Source organism: Salvelinus sp. IW2-2015, linkage group LG8, assembly GCF_002910315.2.
Source record: "Salvelinus sp. IW2-2015 linkage group LG8, ASM291031v2, whole genome shotgun sequence".
Lineage (NCBI taxonomy): Eukaryota > Metazoa > Chordata > Actinopteri > Salmoniformes > Salmonidae > Salvelinus > Salvelinus sp. IW2-2015.
Genome location: NC_036848.1, coordinates 50,189,180 through 50,208,090, shown reverse-complemented (window position 1 = coordinate 50,208,090; position 18,911 = coordinate 50,189,180). Strand labels below are relative to the sequence as shown.

Here is an 18,911-nt window from a genome sequence, read left to right as displayed (position 1 = left end):
AGCATATAACATGTGTGCAGGCTTCCATTAATTTATTATTAAAGGAGAAGGTCCTGAATTGAAAAGGTAATGTTTATTTTACTTTGCCGCCAATTAACATCCATTCATACTGTAGTAAAGCCTATCAACATTCTTCATACATTTTACTATACTTTTTTAAATGTTTATTTTCCTGATCAGATCCGGTTCCAGCCGAATGACCATAAGACGATAAAGGAGACAGCAGATGAGTTGAAGATCTTTGAGGGCATCAAACACCCCAACCTGGTCCGCTACTTTGGTGTTGAGCTGCATCGGGTAAGAGCAGGGTTGAAATAAACACGCGCCAAATGCGGGTAGATTTTCTGTTTGGCGAGTAAATCTCAGAAGGCTATCCGCCACACTGGCGGGTAAATGTTTGTACCAAAATAGTCATGTAATAAAATATCTGGCATGATGTCTCAGGAAATGACTCATGTTTGCCAGTCACAGACCATCTCTAGTGCTCCTAGTTTCGCGGCGCTGTTCACCGTACAGGACATCAGCTACTCGACATCGCTCACTTGCCATGGGTCTGCTGCTAGCTACCGTTCATTAAATAGCTGTTATGTGGCGACATTTACCTGGAGTAAGCCAACCTTTGAAACGAAAACACACAGACGAAAAGGAGGACAAATCACATAAAAAAATAAAGTTTGATGAGAAATGGAGGTTTGGAGATAAAGGAGTTTCAAGAGGCTGGCTACAGTATCTGATGCCTAGGCTGTGGTGATGAGTTGTTCTGTGTGTCACCAGTATGCTAAAGATAAAAGCAGAAACAACTCATTTGTCATCAGAAATAAAACAAAGCTGGAGAACATTCATGTCCATGAACGCAGCAAGTGTCACATTGCCTATGTGTCTGTGTCCCGGACTCAATCGTGTCCCGGAGCCTCTCCTCCTGACACCCTCTGTGACGGCGCTGATGGCAATGTCAGAGCAGACCAGCACGAAGTTGAAGATACTGTTTAGGACTGTACATGCCATTGGCAAGAAGACGAGACCACTTTCTGACTTCAAGTGGATGTGTGAGTAAGTGAAAATGTTGTTACTCTTGTAGCTTGACTAGTACTTCTGTAGCTAGTTTTTTGAAGTCTATTTAGCAGACGTGGTCCAGGTTATTTCTCAGCTCTTGATAAGCTTTGGTTCAACTCCAAATAGTGTATAAATACCATGACATTATAGGCCTACTGATGCTGACATGGATCTCCATGCTTTCCTATGGCTCTGTAACATTCTATTTCAATGTTTCTCTATTTCAATGTTTGTCTCCAGATGCTGTTTACATTTTAAAGCATTGACACAATTGACTTTACCAGCCTTAGTGTTGATCCTTAAGTTAACAAAGGGTAGAAGGCTAATTTAGCACAATCAACTGCCAGCTATATTGGATAATATGGTTGTATAATTAATTTGATGTTTGATTTTTGCAGTTTGGATGAAAAAACAAGGAATCGCTGTGGACAACATATAGAAATGAGAAGCAGGCCAAAGAGTTTATGCACCATATTGCAGAGGTGGAGAGAAACGGCATCAGAGAGAATATGAAAAACACTACATTTCTCTCCGTCATGTCAGATGGCTCCACAGACAGTTCTGTGAAAGAGGAGTTAGTTTGTCAGATTCTGTCATAAGGGCAAGATCGAGTCAACGTTTGTTGGCATCAAGTCGGTGAAGAAGGCAGTAAGCAATGCTGTCAGTGCCATCATGGAGGGAGTGTGTGAGTGGGGGAGCAAGTTATTCGCTCTGGGAACAGATGGAGCTGCTGTGATGACCGGAGCCAAGAATGGTGTGGTCAGCCGACTGAAGGGGGACAGGGCCTACATCATCCGAATCCACTGTATGGCACACCGCCTTCAACTGACCTTTTCTGATGCCATCCGGTCCAACGTGATGTTTCAGAAAGTAGAAGACCTCCTCTGTGGGCTCTACACCAGTCCACTGAACAGTGAAAACCTGGTAAACAGCTTCCAGGCTCTTGGGCACACACCACTGGTGCCCACCAGAATTGGCAGGACCCGATGGGTAGGACACCTATTGCGTGCACTGGACCACGTCCTGCGAGGTTACCAGGGGTGTGTCCAGCACCTGAAACAGGTAGTGGCTCTAGATTGCTATGCTAACTACTCCAGAAGTCATCATATGTAATGTCCAGTAAACAACAACAAACACGGTTACAATGCTTTATGCACTGATAAAATGTCATATCTAATTTTTTTTTAAATTGGACAGCAATTAATTGTCTATTTGTGTGTCTTTGTTCTTTATGTATTTCAGATTCAATCTGCTGATGCCCAAAATGTCTGAGGTGTCCAGCAGGCCAAGGCCAGGAAATACTATAGTACTGCGAGGGAGGCTGTTATCCGCTTCTGTGGCTTCCTGCATGACACACTAACACATCTGAGCAACCTGTCTGCCTGTCTGCAGAGGTCCACCATCACCATAGCAGAAGCCCACAGCTCCTTGTGCTCAACACAGGCATTACTTAAGAAGTACAAAACCAGGTATGTTTATTTAAGCTGCAATAAGAACTACTTACCTTAAGAGAGGAAAATTCTGAAAGGATGGTAAAATGAGCCTGTTATCATCAGAGAAGTGCCCATGATGGCCACAATGACCAACAGATATGAGGGAATTTGGCTGGCCAGAGGTGACAGCAAGACCCATCACATGACAAAATACTTGACAGGCTAGTGGAGAGTATGACTGACAGGTTCCAGGACACCAGTGTAGGGGTCCTGTGTGCCACCAAGCTGGTCAGCTTCACCAACTGGCCAGAGTCAGGAGATGCAGCAGCAGGTTACTTTATGTTTTGTATTACAGGGTGGTTAGGTTCAGGTTCATGATCATGTTTTTATAGTTTGAGAATTAAAACTGCATGATCTTGTTGTAATGTATACAATGATTCTAGATTTTGGTGACACTGAACTGGAAACCCTGGTGGACCACTTCAAGCCTGTCCTGGAGACCTTTGGCATCCATGTTGAAAGGATCCCTGACCAGTGGACTGTCCTGAAGGTGCTGATGTACCAAGAGCCCCAGTCCCTGCAGAAGATGTCCTGGTTCTGTGTCAACAGCAGCCATCAGCAGTCCTGCCCTGGTGTGCTGGCATTGGTTGACCTGGTCCCGTCCTTCCCTGCCTCCACAGCTGAATGTGAAAGAGTTTTTAATACCATGAAACAGATGAAAACCGATTGGCGGTCTAACCTAAAGTCTGATACACTGTCAGATCTCTTTATGGTCCAGCTGTTCTCTCCAGAGATCAGGGAGTATGATCCGATAAAAGCTGTGATGCTGTGGCACCAGGACTCTGTCAGGAGTAGGAGGACTTCATAGACCGTGCAAAGAGGGTGATTGCAGTAGAGAGTGAGGAGTCTGAGGAGGTTTAAGTTTATTAAAATGATTAAGCATCTGATAGGTTTACAAAACCTTCAAATGTACTGTTATGTTTGATCCTTAAGTACTTTTAATAGCAAATACTAAAGTAGAATTTTGAATTCAAGACTTAAGTTGTATTCAGGCTGGGAAATTAAATCTAGCCACAGCCAAAATTAACCAGCGAGTATTTCTACTCAAAGTAAAGGATTTGTAGACCTGCTTCCCCTGTTTCCCCTTTGTATCAGTTCTACTGCACTTCTCATAATTGTATCTTACCATTGTTGTTGCCCTGTTTTGACTTCTATGTACTCTTATTCATTGTATCTGATATGTTTGGTTTATTTCATTGTGTGCCCACTGTTTGGTGTTTTTTCACTCTGTACAGCACTTTTGGTCAACTACAGTTGTTTTTAAACGTGCTCTACAAATAAACTGATCAATATATTAAAATAATTTTGTTTCAAATTTTGCTCTGGCCTCTTAAGTTTGTATTCAACATAATAACTTATTATCTCAGTGAAATATACTGAAATTAATGTATATGTGACACAAAAAAGGCAATTCATTATTTTGCCTGGTAAAAACATATGCTTGGCAGGTGAGCCAAAAAGTTATTTTCTTGAGACTGGGTAAGAGCATGCGTGTATGGGTTACAAAATTCTAGAAACTTTCCCTGGCTTTTCAGAAATTCTAGAAACTTTCCCTGGCTTTTCAGAAATTCTAGAAACTTTCCCTGGCTTTTCAGAAATTCTAGTTGGAGGTTCCCAGAATTAAGAGGGAATCCTCCAACCAGAATTTCTGAAAAGCCAGTGAACTTCGGGGAAGTTTCAAAGTTCGGTTCAATTTCAGTTAGTCTGTGTAAGAATGAGATGAAACCACGTATGAATGGGCTTTATCATCGGTTTGGATGTATGCATTACCTGTCTACATGCTACATAAATAGTATTTGTCTGATTGTGTGTCCCCCCACCAGGAGGAGATGTACATCTTCATGGAGTACTGTGATGAGGGGACCCTGGAGGAGGTGTCCAGGCTTGGCCTACAGGAACACGTCATCAGGCTGTACAGCAAACAGACCACCACGGCCATCAACGTGCTCCACGAACACGGCATCGTGCACCGAGACATCAAGGGTCAGTTAGCAGTCAGCATTTCTCTCTAGCATACTGTTGGTCTAGTCAAATCAAATTTTGTTTGTCACATGCTTTGTAAACAACAGGTGTAGATTAACAGTAAAATGCTTACGGTTCCTTCCCAACAATGCAGAGAGAAAGAAAATAGAGAAATAATAGTAGCAGTAATGAACAGCAGCAGCAGCATATGTGATGAGTCAAAGTTGGTGCAGAAAGGGCCAATGCAGAAAATCTGAGAAGCTATTTGGTTAACTATTTAGCAGTCTCATGGCTTGGTAGCAGAAGCTGTTCATGGTCCTGATGGTTTCAGACTTGGTGCATCAGTACCACTTGCTGTGCAGTAGCAGAGAGAACAGTCTAACTTCGGTGGTTAGAGATTTTTAGGGCCTTCCTCCAACTAGGACCTCATAGTATAGAGGTCCTAGTTGGCAGGGAGCTCGGCCCGAGTGATGTACTGGGCCATACGCACTACCCTCGTTAGTGCCATGCAAATCAAATGTATTTATATAGCCCTTCTTACATCAGCTGATATCTCAAAGTGCTGTACAGAAACCCAGCCTAAAACCCCAAACAGCAAGCAATGCAGGTGTAGAAGCACGGTGGCTAGGAAAAACTCCCTAGAATAGCCAAAACCTAGGAAGAAACCTAGAGAGGGGTGGCCAGTCCTCTCTGCAGTCGGATGCCAAGCGGTTGCCATGCCAAGCGGTTGCCATGCCAAGCGGTGACGCAGCCGGTCAAGATGCTTTCAGTGGTGCAGCTAAAAACCTTTTTGATGATCTGAGGGCCCATGACAAATCTTTTCAGCCTCCTGAGGTCCTTAATGATGTGCACACCAATAAACTTGAAGTTCTCGACCCGCTCCACTACAGCCCGTCTGTGGATTGTGGCGTTTCCTGTAGTCCACAATCTGCTCCTTTGTCTTGCTGACCTTGAGGGAGAGGATTTGTCATATAGTCGGCAAATTTAATGATGGTGTTGGAGTCATGCGTGGCCACGTAGTCTTGGGTGAACAGAGAGTACAGGAGGGGACTGAGCATGCACCCCAGAGAGGCCCCCGTGTTGAGGGTCAGCGTGGCGGATGTGTTGCTTACTTTCACAACCTGGGGGCGGCCCGTCAGGAAGTCCAGGATTCAGTTGCAGAGGGAGGTGTTCAGTCCCAGGGTCCTTATCTTAGTGATGAGCTTTGTGGGCACTATGGTGTTGAACGCTGAGCTGTAGTCAATGAACAGCATTTGCACGTAGGTGTTTCTTTTGTCCATGTGGGAAAAGGAAGTGTGGAGTGCAATAGAGATTGCATCATCTGTGGATCTGTTGGGGCGGTATGCAAATTGGAGTCCAGGGTGTCTGGGATGGCGGTGTTGATGTGTGCCATGACCAGCCTTTCAAAGCATTTCATGGCTACAGATGTGAGTGCTATGGTCTCAAGTCAATGTCAGGGCTGTGCAGGCACCTTATTAATCAGTTCATGCATTTTAGCATTAGTGAAATTGGCTGGGGGTTTAAAGCTATCATAATTCTGAGATTTAGTCATCAAACCTTCCTGTGCCTCCAGTATCATTAACGCAGCAGAAGTAATTGATCTCACTGACTCTATGAATGCACTCTCCCTCTCCATGCTTCTCTCACTACTCCTGCCCTTGTTATCCTAGTCTCAATGTGACTTCTCTGGTTAAATCAATCAAAATCACTCTCTTGGCCTCTTTGTCACCGTTCCCCCTCTCTACTATAGGAGCCAACATCTTCCTGACGTCGTCCGGCCTGATCAAGCTGGGGGACTTTGGCTGTTCGGTGAAGCTGAACAACGCACAGACCATGCCCGGAGAGGTTAACAGCACCATGGGCACGGCAGGTGAGGGAGCCACATAAATCCAATAGTACTTCAGTTTTAAATGTCCATCTTCCTGAAAACGTCTGACAAACCTACCTCTCAAACAAAACAAAAACTCTGGGGGGGGGGGGGGGTGGCAAGTGGGTTGCGCTATCTTATATTCTTCCTTCCCCCTCTTCCATATAAGGACACAAATCATATCTGTCTATGTTTTCTCGGCTGGGCTTGCTATCACTTTATGTGGAGTAACACAACAGGTCACAGTTTGATGGAAGTTGATAGCTATAATATTAAACTGGTTACCAACATAATTAGAGCAGTAAAAATAAAAGTGTTGTCATACCGTGGTATATGGTCTATATACCACAGATGTCAGCCAATAAGCATTCAGTGCTCAAACCACCCAGTTTATAATGAATAATCACAACACCCTTGCCTTCCTTGCACAAACACCTGCACTTTGCTGACAGCAGCTTTGAGGAAAAGTTTTGACTTACTATGACTGATAAATAATATGGTCGGTCCATGCTATCCATGGTCCTTGGGACCTCACTAACCCATTTTTGAAGTTGGCATTTAAAATGTTTGTGTTAGGGTAAGGATGGGAGTTGGTGTTTAGGGTAGAGACGTCCCGAGGATCCTGGATAGCATTGACCGTGATAATGTGCTTGTTCTCACCTAGCTACTTAAAGATGAATGAACTAACTGTAAGTCGCTCTGGGTAAGAGCGTCTGCTAAATCGGTTCTCAAGGCCAGATCTCCAAATATATACATGCTCAAAAAAATAAAGGGAACACTTAAACAACACAATGTAACTCCAAGTCAATCACACTTCTGTGAATCAAACTGTCCACTTAGGAAGCAACACTGATTGACAATAAATTTCACATGCTGTTGTGCAAATGGAATAGACAAAAGGTGAAAATTATAGGCAATTAGCAAGACACCCCCAATAAAGGAGTGGTTCTGCAGGTGGTGACCACAGACCACTTTCAGTTCTTATGCTTCCTGGCTGATGTTTTGGTCACTTTTGAATGCTGGCGGTGCTTTCACTCTAGTGGTAGCATGAGACGGAGTCTACAACCCACACAAGTGGCTCAGGTAGTGCAGCTCATCCAGGATGGCACATCAATGCGAGCTGTGGCAAGAAGGTTTGCTGTGTCTGTCAGCGTAGTGTCCAGAGCATGGAGGCGCTACCAGGAGACAGGCCAGTACATCAGGAGACGCGGAGGAGGCCGTAGGAGGGCAACAACCCAGCAGCAGGACCGCTACCTCCGCTTTGTGCAAGGAGGAGCACTGCCAGAGCCCTGCAAATGACCTCCAGCAGGCCACAAATGTGCTCTGGCGAGCACATGGAGGGGCTGTGCGGCCCCACAAAGAAATGCCACCCACACCATGACTGACCCACCGCAAACGCGGTCATGCTGGAGGATGTTGCAGGCAGCAGAACGTTCTCCACGGCGTCTCCAGACTCTGTCACATGTTGCTCATGTTGCTCAGTGTGAACCTGCTTTCATCTGTGAAGAGCACAGGGTGCCAGTGGCGAATTTGCCAATCTTGGGTGTCTCTGGCAAATGCCAAACGTCCTGCACGGTGTTGGGCTGTAAGCACAACCCCCACCTGTGGACGTCGGGCCTCATACCACCCTCATGGAATCTGTTTTCTGACCGTTTGAGCAGACACATGCACATTTGTGGCCTGCTGGAGGTCATTTTCCAGGGCTCTGGCAGTGCTCCTCCTTGCACAAAGGCGGAGGTAGCGGTCCTGCTGCTGGGGTTGTTGCCCTCTACGGCCTCCTCCGCGTCTCCTGATGTACTGGCCTGTCTCCTGGTAGCGCCTCCATGCTCTGGACACTACGCTGACAGACACAGCAAACCTTCTTGCACAAGCTCGCATTGATGTGCCATCCTGGATGAGCTGCACTACCTGAGCCACTTGTGTGGGTTGTAGACTCCGTCTCATGCTACACTAGAGTGAAAGCACCGCCAGCATTCAAAAGTGACCAAAACATCAGCCAGGAGCATAAGAACTGAGAAGTGGTCTGTGGTCACCACCTGCAGAACCACTCCTTTATTGGGGGGTGTCTTGCTAATTGCCTATAATTTCCACCTTTTGTCTATTCCATTTGCACAACAGCATGTGAAATTTATTGTCAATCAGTGTTGCTTCCTAAGTGGCAGTTTTGTATTTCACAGAAGTGTGATTGACTTGGAGTTACATTGTGTTGTTTAAGTGTTCCCTTTATTTTTTTGAGCAGTGTATTTGTTTTAATTATTACCTTGAACATGAGCCTGGAAGTCTCATAGGGATATTGGTATCCACAGCAATCCACCAGTTACATGTTTCAACTCAATACTTCTTGTTCCCCCAAAATGACATAAATGCACTGTACTTTAAGCTTTAAAACTTGTAAGTTTGTTCTCTGCCAAATTTTTTTTTGAATTGCAGGATACTAGCTTTATCTGCAACAACAAAAAAATCTCTGTCCATGACAAAATATGTAGAATTACAGGAAATTAGCTTGAAATGTTCTCTCCAATGCCAAGAGGCGGGCCTTTAAAATGTTTCTTCTCAGGGCTCGAGACCTATGCCTGAGACTTGATTCGTCCAGCCATGCACTGCCCAAGTAAAACTCCTTGTATGCTATTTTTATTTTACTCGAGTTGTGTTCTGATCATAAGGTCATAAGGAGATCAAAGATCATAAGTCCCTGAGGAGTTTGCTATGAAAAAGTTTCCCTGTGCTAAATGACTCAAATGTAATGTCACCACCCGTTGGCACCAGCAGGGTCACTATTTCTCTTCTGATGGAAGGACTCACAAGAGGCAATGTGAGTTTACAAAAGCCTGGGTCATTTTATTGTAGTGAGTCTGTAGCCATACCTGTGCTCCTTTGTCATTGTTGTGTTGTATCTCTGTTTAATCTCCCTGCTGTACAGTTGTCAATGTCTACACAAGAATGGAGAATGTCATGTATTCTGTGCATTTGTAAGTTCAAAAGATCATTGCTTGCCTAGTTGAGTTAACCTGCTGTTTTCCTACTCTCTCTTCATCAGCATATATGGCACCTGAGGTCATTACCAGGGCAAAGGGCGAAGGTCACGGACGAGCAGCCGACATCTGGAGTCTGGGATGTGTCCTCATAGAGATGGTGACTGGGAAAGTAAGAATGCATACACACACTCTCTGTCTACACTCAAGAGGAACTTTGAGCTGACATTTAACCACAATGGTCCTCATACCATCCATCTTGTTTCCCCCCTTGGATCTAGCATATCTACTACTATCACCACTACTACTACTACTACCACCACCATCACCACTACTATCACCATCACCACTACTACTACTATCACCATCACCACTACTACTACTATCACCATCACCACTACTACTACTATCACCATCACCACTACTACTATCACGCATCACCACTACTACTACTACTACTATCACACCACTACTACTACTTTCCCCACCTACTACACACCACTACTACTACTTTATCACTCTTACCTACTATCACCACTACTACTACTATCACCAACTACTACTACTATCCACCACTAACTTACTACTAACACTTACTATCCCCACACATGCACTATCACCTAACTACCACTACTATCACCACTACCACTACTATCACACTACTACACTAATCACCTACTATCACCACTACTATCACTATCACCACTACTATCACCACTAACTACTACTTTCATCATACTACTAGCACTACTACTAGCACACTACTACTACTTTCACTACTACTACTATCACCACTACTACTAGCACCACTATACTACTTTCACTACTACTAGCACCACTACTACTACTTTCCACCACTACTACTACTATTTTCACTACTACTATCACCACTAACTACTACTATCACACTACTACTAGCACCACTACTAGCACCACTACTACTACTTTTCACTACTACCACTACCACTACTATCACCACTACTACCACTATCCCCACTACCACTACTACTATCACCATATCACCACTACTACCACTACTATCACCACTACTATCACCACTACCACTACTATCACTATCACAACTACTATCACACTACTACTACCTACTTTCACTACTACAGCACTACTACTAGCACCACTAACTACTACTTTCACTACTACTATTACTACTACTACTATCACTACTACTTATTACTACTACTATCATACTACTAGCACTACTACTAGCACCACTACTACTACTTTCACTACTACTAGCACCACTACTACTACTTTCACTACTATCACCACTACTACTACTATCACCACTACTACTACTATCACCACCACTACTACAACACTATACCACTACTACTATTCACCACTACTACTACTTTTCACTACTACTATTACTACTACTACTAATCACTACTACTACTATCACTACTACTACTATCACCACCACTACTACTACTATCAACCACCACTACTACAACTACTATCACCACTACTACTATCAACTACTACTACTTTCACTACTACTATCACCACCACTACTACTACTATCACCCACACTACTACTACTACTTTCACCACCACTACTACTACTACTTTCACCACCACTACTACTACTTTCACCACACTACTAACTACTTTCACTACCTACCACTACTACATCACTACTACCCATCACAACTACTACACTACTATACGCTCCCAAAACCCTACCTACCCTTACTAAACTACTACGTCACACTATACGATCACCACTACTACTCTCACTACTACTACTATCACTACTACTACACACTAACTACACAACATTAACTCACCACTACTACTATACCACTAACTACTACTACTCGGCTATCACACACTAACTACTACCACTATTTACTACTATCACTACCACTTACTATACACTAACGCTACGCTATTACTATCAACCACTACTACTTACTACTACTGTTCGACCACCATACTAACTACTACTAATCTGCCTACTGACTTTCACCACCACTACTAGCTACTCCTAACTCCACCAACGCAACTACCTACTACTACTTTCACTAACTACCCGACTACTACACCAGTCACTACTCAGCACCACTACTAGCACCAACTACTCTAACTTGTCACTACTACTATTATACTACTACTACTACTATTCACTACTACTGAAACTATCACCACCGATCACACAACATACTATCACACACTACTACTATCAACCACTATAACTACTAACTATCACACCACAACTACAAACTACTATCACCACTACTAATATCACCAACTCACACTACACACTATCACTCCATCACCATACTACTATCACCACCACTACTCTACTACTTTACCACCACCTACCTAACTACTACTCTGGTCACACCACCACTACTACTACTACTTTCACCACCACTACTACTCTACTAACTTTCACCAACCAACACTACTACTTTTCACACTAACTACTACGTCACACCCACCACCACACCTACTACATCACCTAACTGACCATCACCAACTACCTACTAACCACATATACTACTGAGCTACTACGACTACTATCGACTGACTATCAAGCCCACCACTTACTACTTACTTTCACTATACTATTACTACTACTTGACATACCAATACTAACTACTACTACTACATCAATCTACTTACTACTATCATACTTAACTACTATCACCACCACTACAACCTACTATCAACCCACTACTACTACTACTAATCACACCAACTAATACAACTACTATCCACCACTACTACTTATCAGCACTACTAACTACCACTACTACTATCACCACTAATACTTCAACTACTACTATCACCACCACCTACTACTACTATCCAACACTACTACTACCACCACACTACTACTACTACTTTCACCCCACTACTACTACTACTACACTTTCACCACCACTAACTACTACTTCACTACTTTCAACCACCACATACTAACTACTTTCACTACTACCACACCACACCACTAACTACCCATCACTAACTACCGATCACCCAACTACTACTATAGCCACTACTAAACTACTACTACTATCAACCCTACTACTGGGCTTAATCACCTACTACTAACTGACTATCACTACTATACTAATCACTACTACTACTATAACTACTACAACTATTTTACCACTGATCAACCCACTATCACCACTAACTACTACTACTCTGATATCGACCATACTGACCTACCACTATTAACTACATCCACTACCACCTAATACTATCACCAACTACTACTATAATAACTACTTTCACCACACTACTACTACTACTACTATACTAACTTACTTCACCACAACTAACTACTAACTACTATACTACGTACTGACTATCTAACTACTTTCAACGCACCACCTACTTACTACTACTTTCCCACACTACTACTACTACTTTCACAAACTACTACCAACCAACTACCTACCATCCACTACTAGCACCACTTCTAGCACCACTATAGCACCCACTTACTAAAGCAACCACTACTACTACTTTCACTACTGACTATTATACTACTACATTACTAACTACTTACTACTACTATCAACCACCCACTACGAACTACTATCAACGCACTACTACTACTACTATCCACCACCATACTACCAACTACTTATCACCACTAACTACTAATCACGTACTTTCCAACCACCAACTGACTACTACGTTTCATACTACCACCACCACACGCACTACACATACTACTACCATCACCAACTACTACTATACCACTAGCTCACTGCTATCACCACTACTACTACTACTATCACTGACTCTACTATCACTACTACTACTAATCACTACTACATATCACTAACTACAACTATTAACACTATCACCACTACTACTATTAACCATATCACCACTACTACTACTACTGCTATCACCAACTACTATACCATATTACTACTATCACTACCGACTATTACTACTATTACTAATCACCGCTACTACTAACTACTACTACCTTCCACCCAACCACTAACTACACTACTACTACTACTTTCACCACCTACTACTACTACTGTTCAACCCACCACTACTACTACCTAACTTTCACTACTACCATCGACCCACTACCACTACTACATCACTTACTAGCACCACTTACTTAGCACCACACTACACCAACTACTACTACTTCACCTACTAAACTATTTACTAACTACTACTATATTACTACTTACTACTATCACTACTACTACTGATCACCACCACTACAACTACTATCTACCACTACTACTATCACCACACTACTATATACACCTAATCACACACTACTACAATACATCACCTCTACTACTACCCACCCACTTACTACGTACTACTTTCACCACCACCACTACTACTACCTACTTGCATCCACCAACCTACTACTATACTACTTCACCACCACTAACTAACTACTATACTTTCACCACACTACTACTACTACTACTATTCACCACCACTACTACTACTACTACTTTCACCACCACTACTACTACTACTTTCACCACCACTACTACTACTACTTCACCACCACTACTACACTACTACTTTCAACCCACTACTACCTACTTTCACTACTACACTACCCTACTACCTCACTACTACCTCACCACTACTACTACTATCACACTACTACTACTTACTATTACCACTACTACTACTGAACCACTAAATACACGCACTATAACCACTACTATACTACTAATCCACCACACTATTACCAACTATCACCACTACTAACTATTACCACTATCACCACTACTACTACTACCTTTCACCACACTACTACTACTTCACCACCCACTACTACTACTTTCCACTACTACCATCACCACTACCACTGACTACCATCACTACTACTACAACTACCTATCACCACTACTACTATACCCACTACTACTACAACTATCACCACTGCTTAACTACTATCACCATCTACCACTACTATACCCCACTACTACTCTATCACCACTACTACTGCTTATCACCACTACTACTACATCACCTACTACTACTACTATCACCCTACTACTACTCACTACCTACTATCACTACTACTACTATCACTCACCACTACTACTACTACTAATTACCACTATCACCACTTACTACTATCACCACTACTACTACTACTGCTATCACCACTACTACTTACTCTATCACCACTACTACTACTACTTACTACTACCACCACTACCACCACTACTACCATCACTACTACCATCACACTAACTACTTATAAACACTACTATACACACTACTATCACTACTACCTACTCTATCACCACTACTTACTACTCTACTACTCACTACCTACTACACTATACTAACTACTAACTATCACTACTAACAACTATTACACTATCACACTAACTACTATTTACCACTATCACCACTACACTACTACTGCTATCACCACTTACTATACCACTATTACTACTATCACTACTCACTATTACTATAACCACTACTACTACTACTACTACTTTTCACCACCACTACTACTACTACTAACTACTCTACTACCTTTCACCCAACCATACACTAACTACTACTTCACCACCACTACTACACTAAACTTTTCACACTACTTACCATAACCACTACCACTACTACCATCACTACTAGACACACTACTACATCACTACTACTACTATCACTACTACAACTATTACCACTATCACCACTACTACTATTAAACCACTATCACCACTACTACTATACTAACTACCACTAATTACTACTATCATACCACTATTACTATCAACCGACTACTACTACTACTACTACTTTCACCACCACTACTTAATACTACTACTACTACTTTCACCACCACTACCTACTACTAACTACTTTCACCACCACTACTACTACTACTTTCACTACTACACACTACTACCATCACTACTAGCACCACTACTAGCACACTACTACAACCACTTACTACTACTTCACTACTACTACATACTACTACTACTATCACTACTACTACTATCACCACCACTACAACTACTATCACCAACTACTAGCTATCACCATACTACTACACTACTATCACCTACATACTACAACTACTATCACCACACTAACTACTATCACCGACCACTACTTATACTACTATCCCACCACTACTACTACTTACTACTTCACCACTACTTACTACAACTAACTTCACCACTACACTACTTACTACTTTTCCACCACCACTACTACTACTACTGACTTATTCACCACCACTACTACTACTACTTTCACCACCACTACTACTACTACTTCCACCACCACTACTACTACTATTTCACTACTAACACTACCACTACATCCATCACTACTACCATCCATCCCATACACTACTACTAATCACCAAACTACTACTAGACTACGTACTACTATTACCACTATCACTACTTACTCCACCTACTATTACCACATCACCACTACTATCAACTACTACAACTATACTCACTATCACCCAACTACTACTATTACCACTGATCACACTAACTACTTACTAACTTTCCACCTAACTAACTACCTACTTTCACACCACCACTACTACTACTTCACCACCTACTTCACCACACCTACTACTACCATCCTACTACTACAACTACTATCACCACTACTACTATACCACTACTACTACACTATCACACTGCTACTACTATCACCACTACACTACTACTATCACCACATAATCTACTTATCACCACTACTACTGCTATCACCCACTACTACTAACAACTCACCTACTACTACTACTATCACCACTACTACTACTACTACTACTTCACTACTACTACTTATCAATCACACTACTACTACTACTATACACTATACCACTACACTAATCACCCTACTACTACTACTGCTATCACCACTAACTACCTACTGCTATCACCACCTACTACTATACTTTCACTACCTACCACCCACCCCCACACTACTACCATCACTACTACCATCACCACTACTAACTATAACACTACTACTACTACTACTATCACCACTACACTGCTATCACCACTACTAACTACTACTATCACTACTACACTATCACTACTACTACTATCCACTACTAACAACTATACCACTATCACCACTACTACTATTACCACTATCACACTACTACTACTACTGCTATCACCACTACTCTACTACCACTATTACTACTATCACTACCACTATTACTATCACCACTACTACTACTACTAACTACTTCACCACCACTACTACTACTACTACTACTACTACTTTCACCACCACTACTACTACTACTTTCCACCACCACTACTACTACTACTTTCACTACTACCATCACACCACTACCACTACTACCCATCACTACTAGCACCACTTACCTACTACTATATCACTACTACTACTATCACTACTACCAACTATTACCACTATCACCACTACTACTATTACCACTATCACCACTACTACTACTACCTTACTACTCACTATTACTACTATCACACTACTACACACTATAACTATCACCACTACTACTACTACTACTACTTCACCACCACTACTACTACTACTACTACTACTTTTCAACCCACACTACTACTACTACTTTCACACACCACTACTACTACTACTTTCACTACTACCAACCACTACCCTACACCAATCACTACTAGCACCACTACTAGCACCACTACTAGCACCACTACTACTACTAACCTATTCACTACTACTACTATTACTACTAACTATACTATCACTACTACTACTATCACCACCACTACAACTACTAACACCACTACTACTATCACCACTACTACTACTACTATCACCACCACTATAACATACTATCACATAACTATTCACCACCACTACTACTACTACTTTCACCACCACTACCTACTACTACTACTTCACCACCACTACTACTCTACTCCCACCACTACTAACTACTACTTTCACCACCACTACTACTACTACTACTTTCACCACCACTACACTACTACTTTCAACACACTACTACTACTACTTTCACCACCACTACTACTACTACTTTCAACCACCCACTACTACTACTACTTTCACCACCACTACTACTACTACTTTCCACCACCACTACTACATACTTTCACTACTACCACTAACCACTACTACCATCACTACTACCATCACCACTACTACTACTATCACCACTACTACTACTACTACTATTACCACTATCACTACTACACACTACTATTACCACTATCACCACTACTATCACTACTACAACTATTACCACTATCACCACTACTACTATTACCACTATCACCACTACTAACTACTGCTATCACCACTACTACTACTTTCACCACCACTACTACCTACTACTACTACTACTTTCACCACTACTACTACTTTCACTACTACCATCACCAACTACCACTACTACCATCACTACTACTACAACTACTATCACCACTACTATATACCACTACTACTACAACTATCAACCACTGCTACTACTTATCACCACTACTACTGCTATCACCACTACTACTGCTATCACCACTACTACTACTATCACCTACTACTACTACTATCACCACTACTACTACTACTACTACTATCACTACTACTACTATCATCACCACTACTACTACTACTATTACCACTATCACCACTACTACTACTACACCACTACTACTACTACTGCTATCACCACTACTACTACTGCTATCACCACTACTCTATCACTATCACCACTACTACTACTACTATCACTACACTAATTACTATCACCGACTATACTATTACCACTATCACCACTACTACTACTGCTACTACTATCACTACCATTATTAATACTACTACTATCACTACCACTATCACCACTACTACTACTATCACCACTACTAATATCACTATCACCACTACCGGTACTACTACTATCACCACTACTACTACTGCTACCACCACTACTACTATCACCACTACTACTGCTACCACCACTACTACTATCACCACTACTACTGCTATCACCACTACTACTAATCTCAGCAAAAAATAAATGTCCACTTTTCAGGACCATATCTTTCAAAGATAATTCGTAAAAATCCAAATAACTTCACAGACCTTCATTGTAAAGGGTTTAAACACTGTTTCCCATGCTTGTTCAAGGAACCATAAGCATTTAATGAACATACACCTGTGGGAACGGTCATTAAGACGGTAGGCATTTAAGGTCAGTTTTGAAAACTTAGGACACTAAAGAGGCCTTTCTACTGACTCTGAAAAACACCAATAGAAAGATGCCCAGGATGCTCATCTGCGTGAACGTGCCATAGGCATGCTGCAAGGAGGCAACAACACCTGCACAGGATCGGTACATCCGAACATCACACCTGCGGGACAGGTACAGGATGGCAACAACTGCCCGTGTTACACCAGGAATGCACAATCCCTCCATCAGTGTTCAGACTGTCCGCAATAGGCTGTGAGAGGCTGGACTGAAGGCTTGTAGGCCTGTTGTCTGGTGAGGACCTGCCTTACATCACCGGCAACAACGTCGCCTATGGGCACAAACCCACCGTCGCTGGACCAGAC

The 18,911-nt window shown here is 42.2% G+C and overlaps 1 protein-coding gene and 2 long non-coding RNA genes across 6 annotated transcripts in view; 2 read left to right on the top strand and 1 right to left on the bottom strand.

Annotated features, from left to right (window-relative positions):
• Positions 1-18,911, top strand: part of map3k4 (mitogen-activated protein kinase kinase kinase 4) — a 101,023-nt gene that overhangs the window by 78,922 nt on the left and 3,190 nt on the right. For both annotated transcript variants that reach the window (XM_070444978.1, XM_023993605.3), the window contains 4 exons: positions 181-297; positions 4,370-4,529; positions 6,259-6,378; positions 9,413-9,519. In XM_070444978.1, coding sequence (XP_070301079.1) covers positions 181-297; positions 4,370-4,529; positions 6,259-6,378; positions 9,413-9,519 — 504 coding nt within the window. The remainder of the gene's footprint in view (positions 1-180; positions 298-4,369; positions 4,530-6,258; positions 6,379-9,412; positions 9,520-18,911) is intronic.
• Positions 306-3,865, top strand: LOC111968076 (uncharacterized). 2 transcript variants are annotated; one of them, XR_002877828.1, is made up of 4 exons: positions 306-1,046; positions 1,452-2,115; positions 2,296-2,522; positions 2,930-3,865. It is a non-coding gene; the product is annotated as an uncharacterized lncRNA (long non-coding RNA). The 2 variants fall into 2 exon arrangements; XR_002877827.1 differs by having other exon boundaries at positions 306-1,050.
• On the bottom strand, positions 9,971-10,683 carry LOC139028083 (uncharacterized). 2 transcript variants are annotated; one of them, XR_011480258.1, is made up of 4 exons: positions 10,584-10,683; positions 10,497-10,541; positions 10,158-10,194; positions 9,971-10,009 (listed from the first exon to the last, which is right to left on the bottom strand). It is a non-coding gene; the product is annotated as an uncharacterized lncRNA (long non-coding RNA). The 2 variants fall into 2 exon arrangements; XR_011480257.1 differs by lacking the exons at positions 9,971-10,009; positions 10,158-10,194 and adding an exon at positions 10,254-10,282 and having other exon boundaries at positions 10,487-10,541.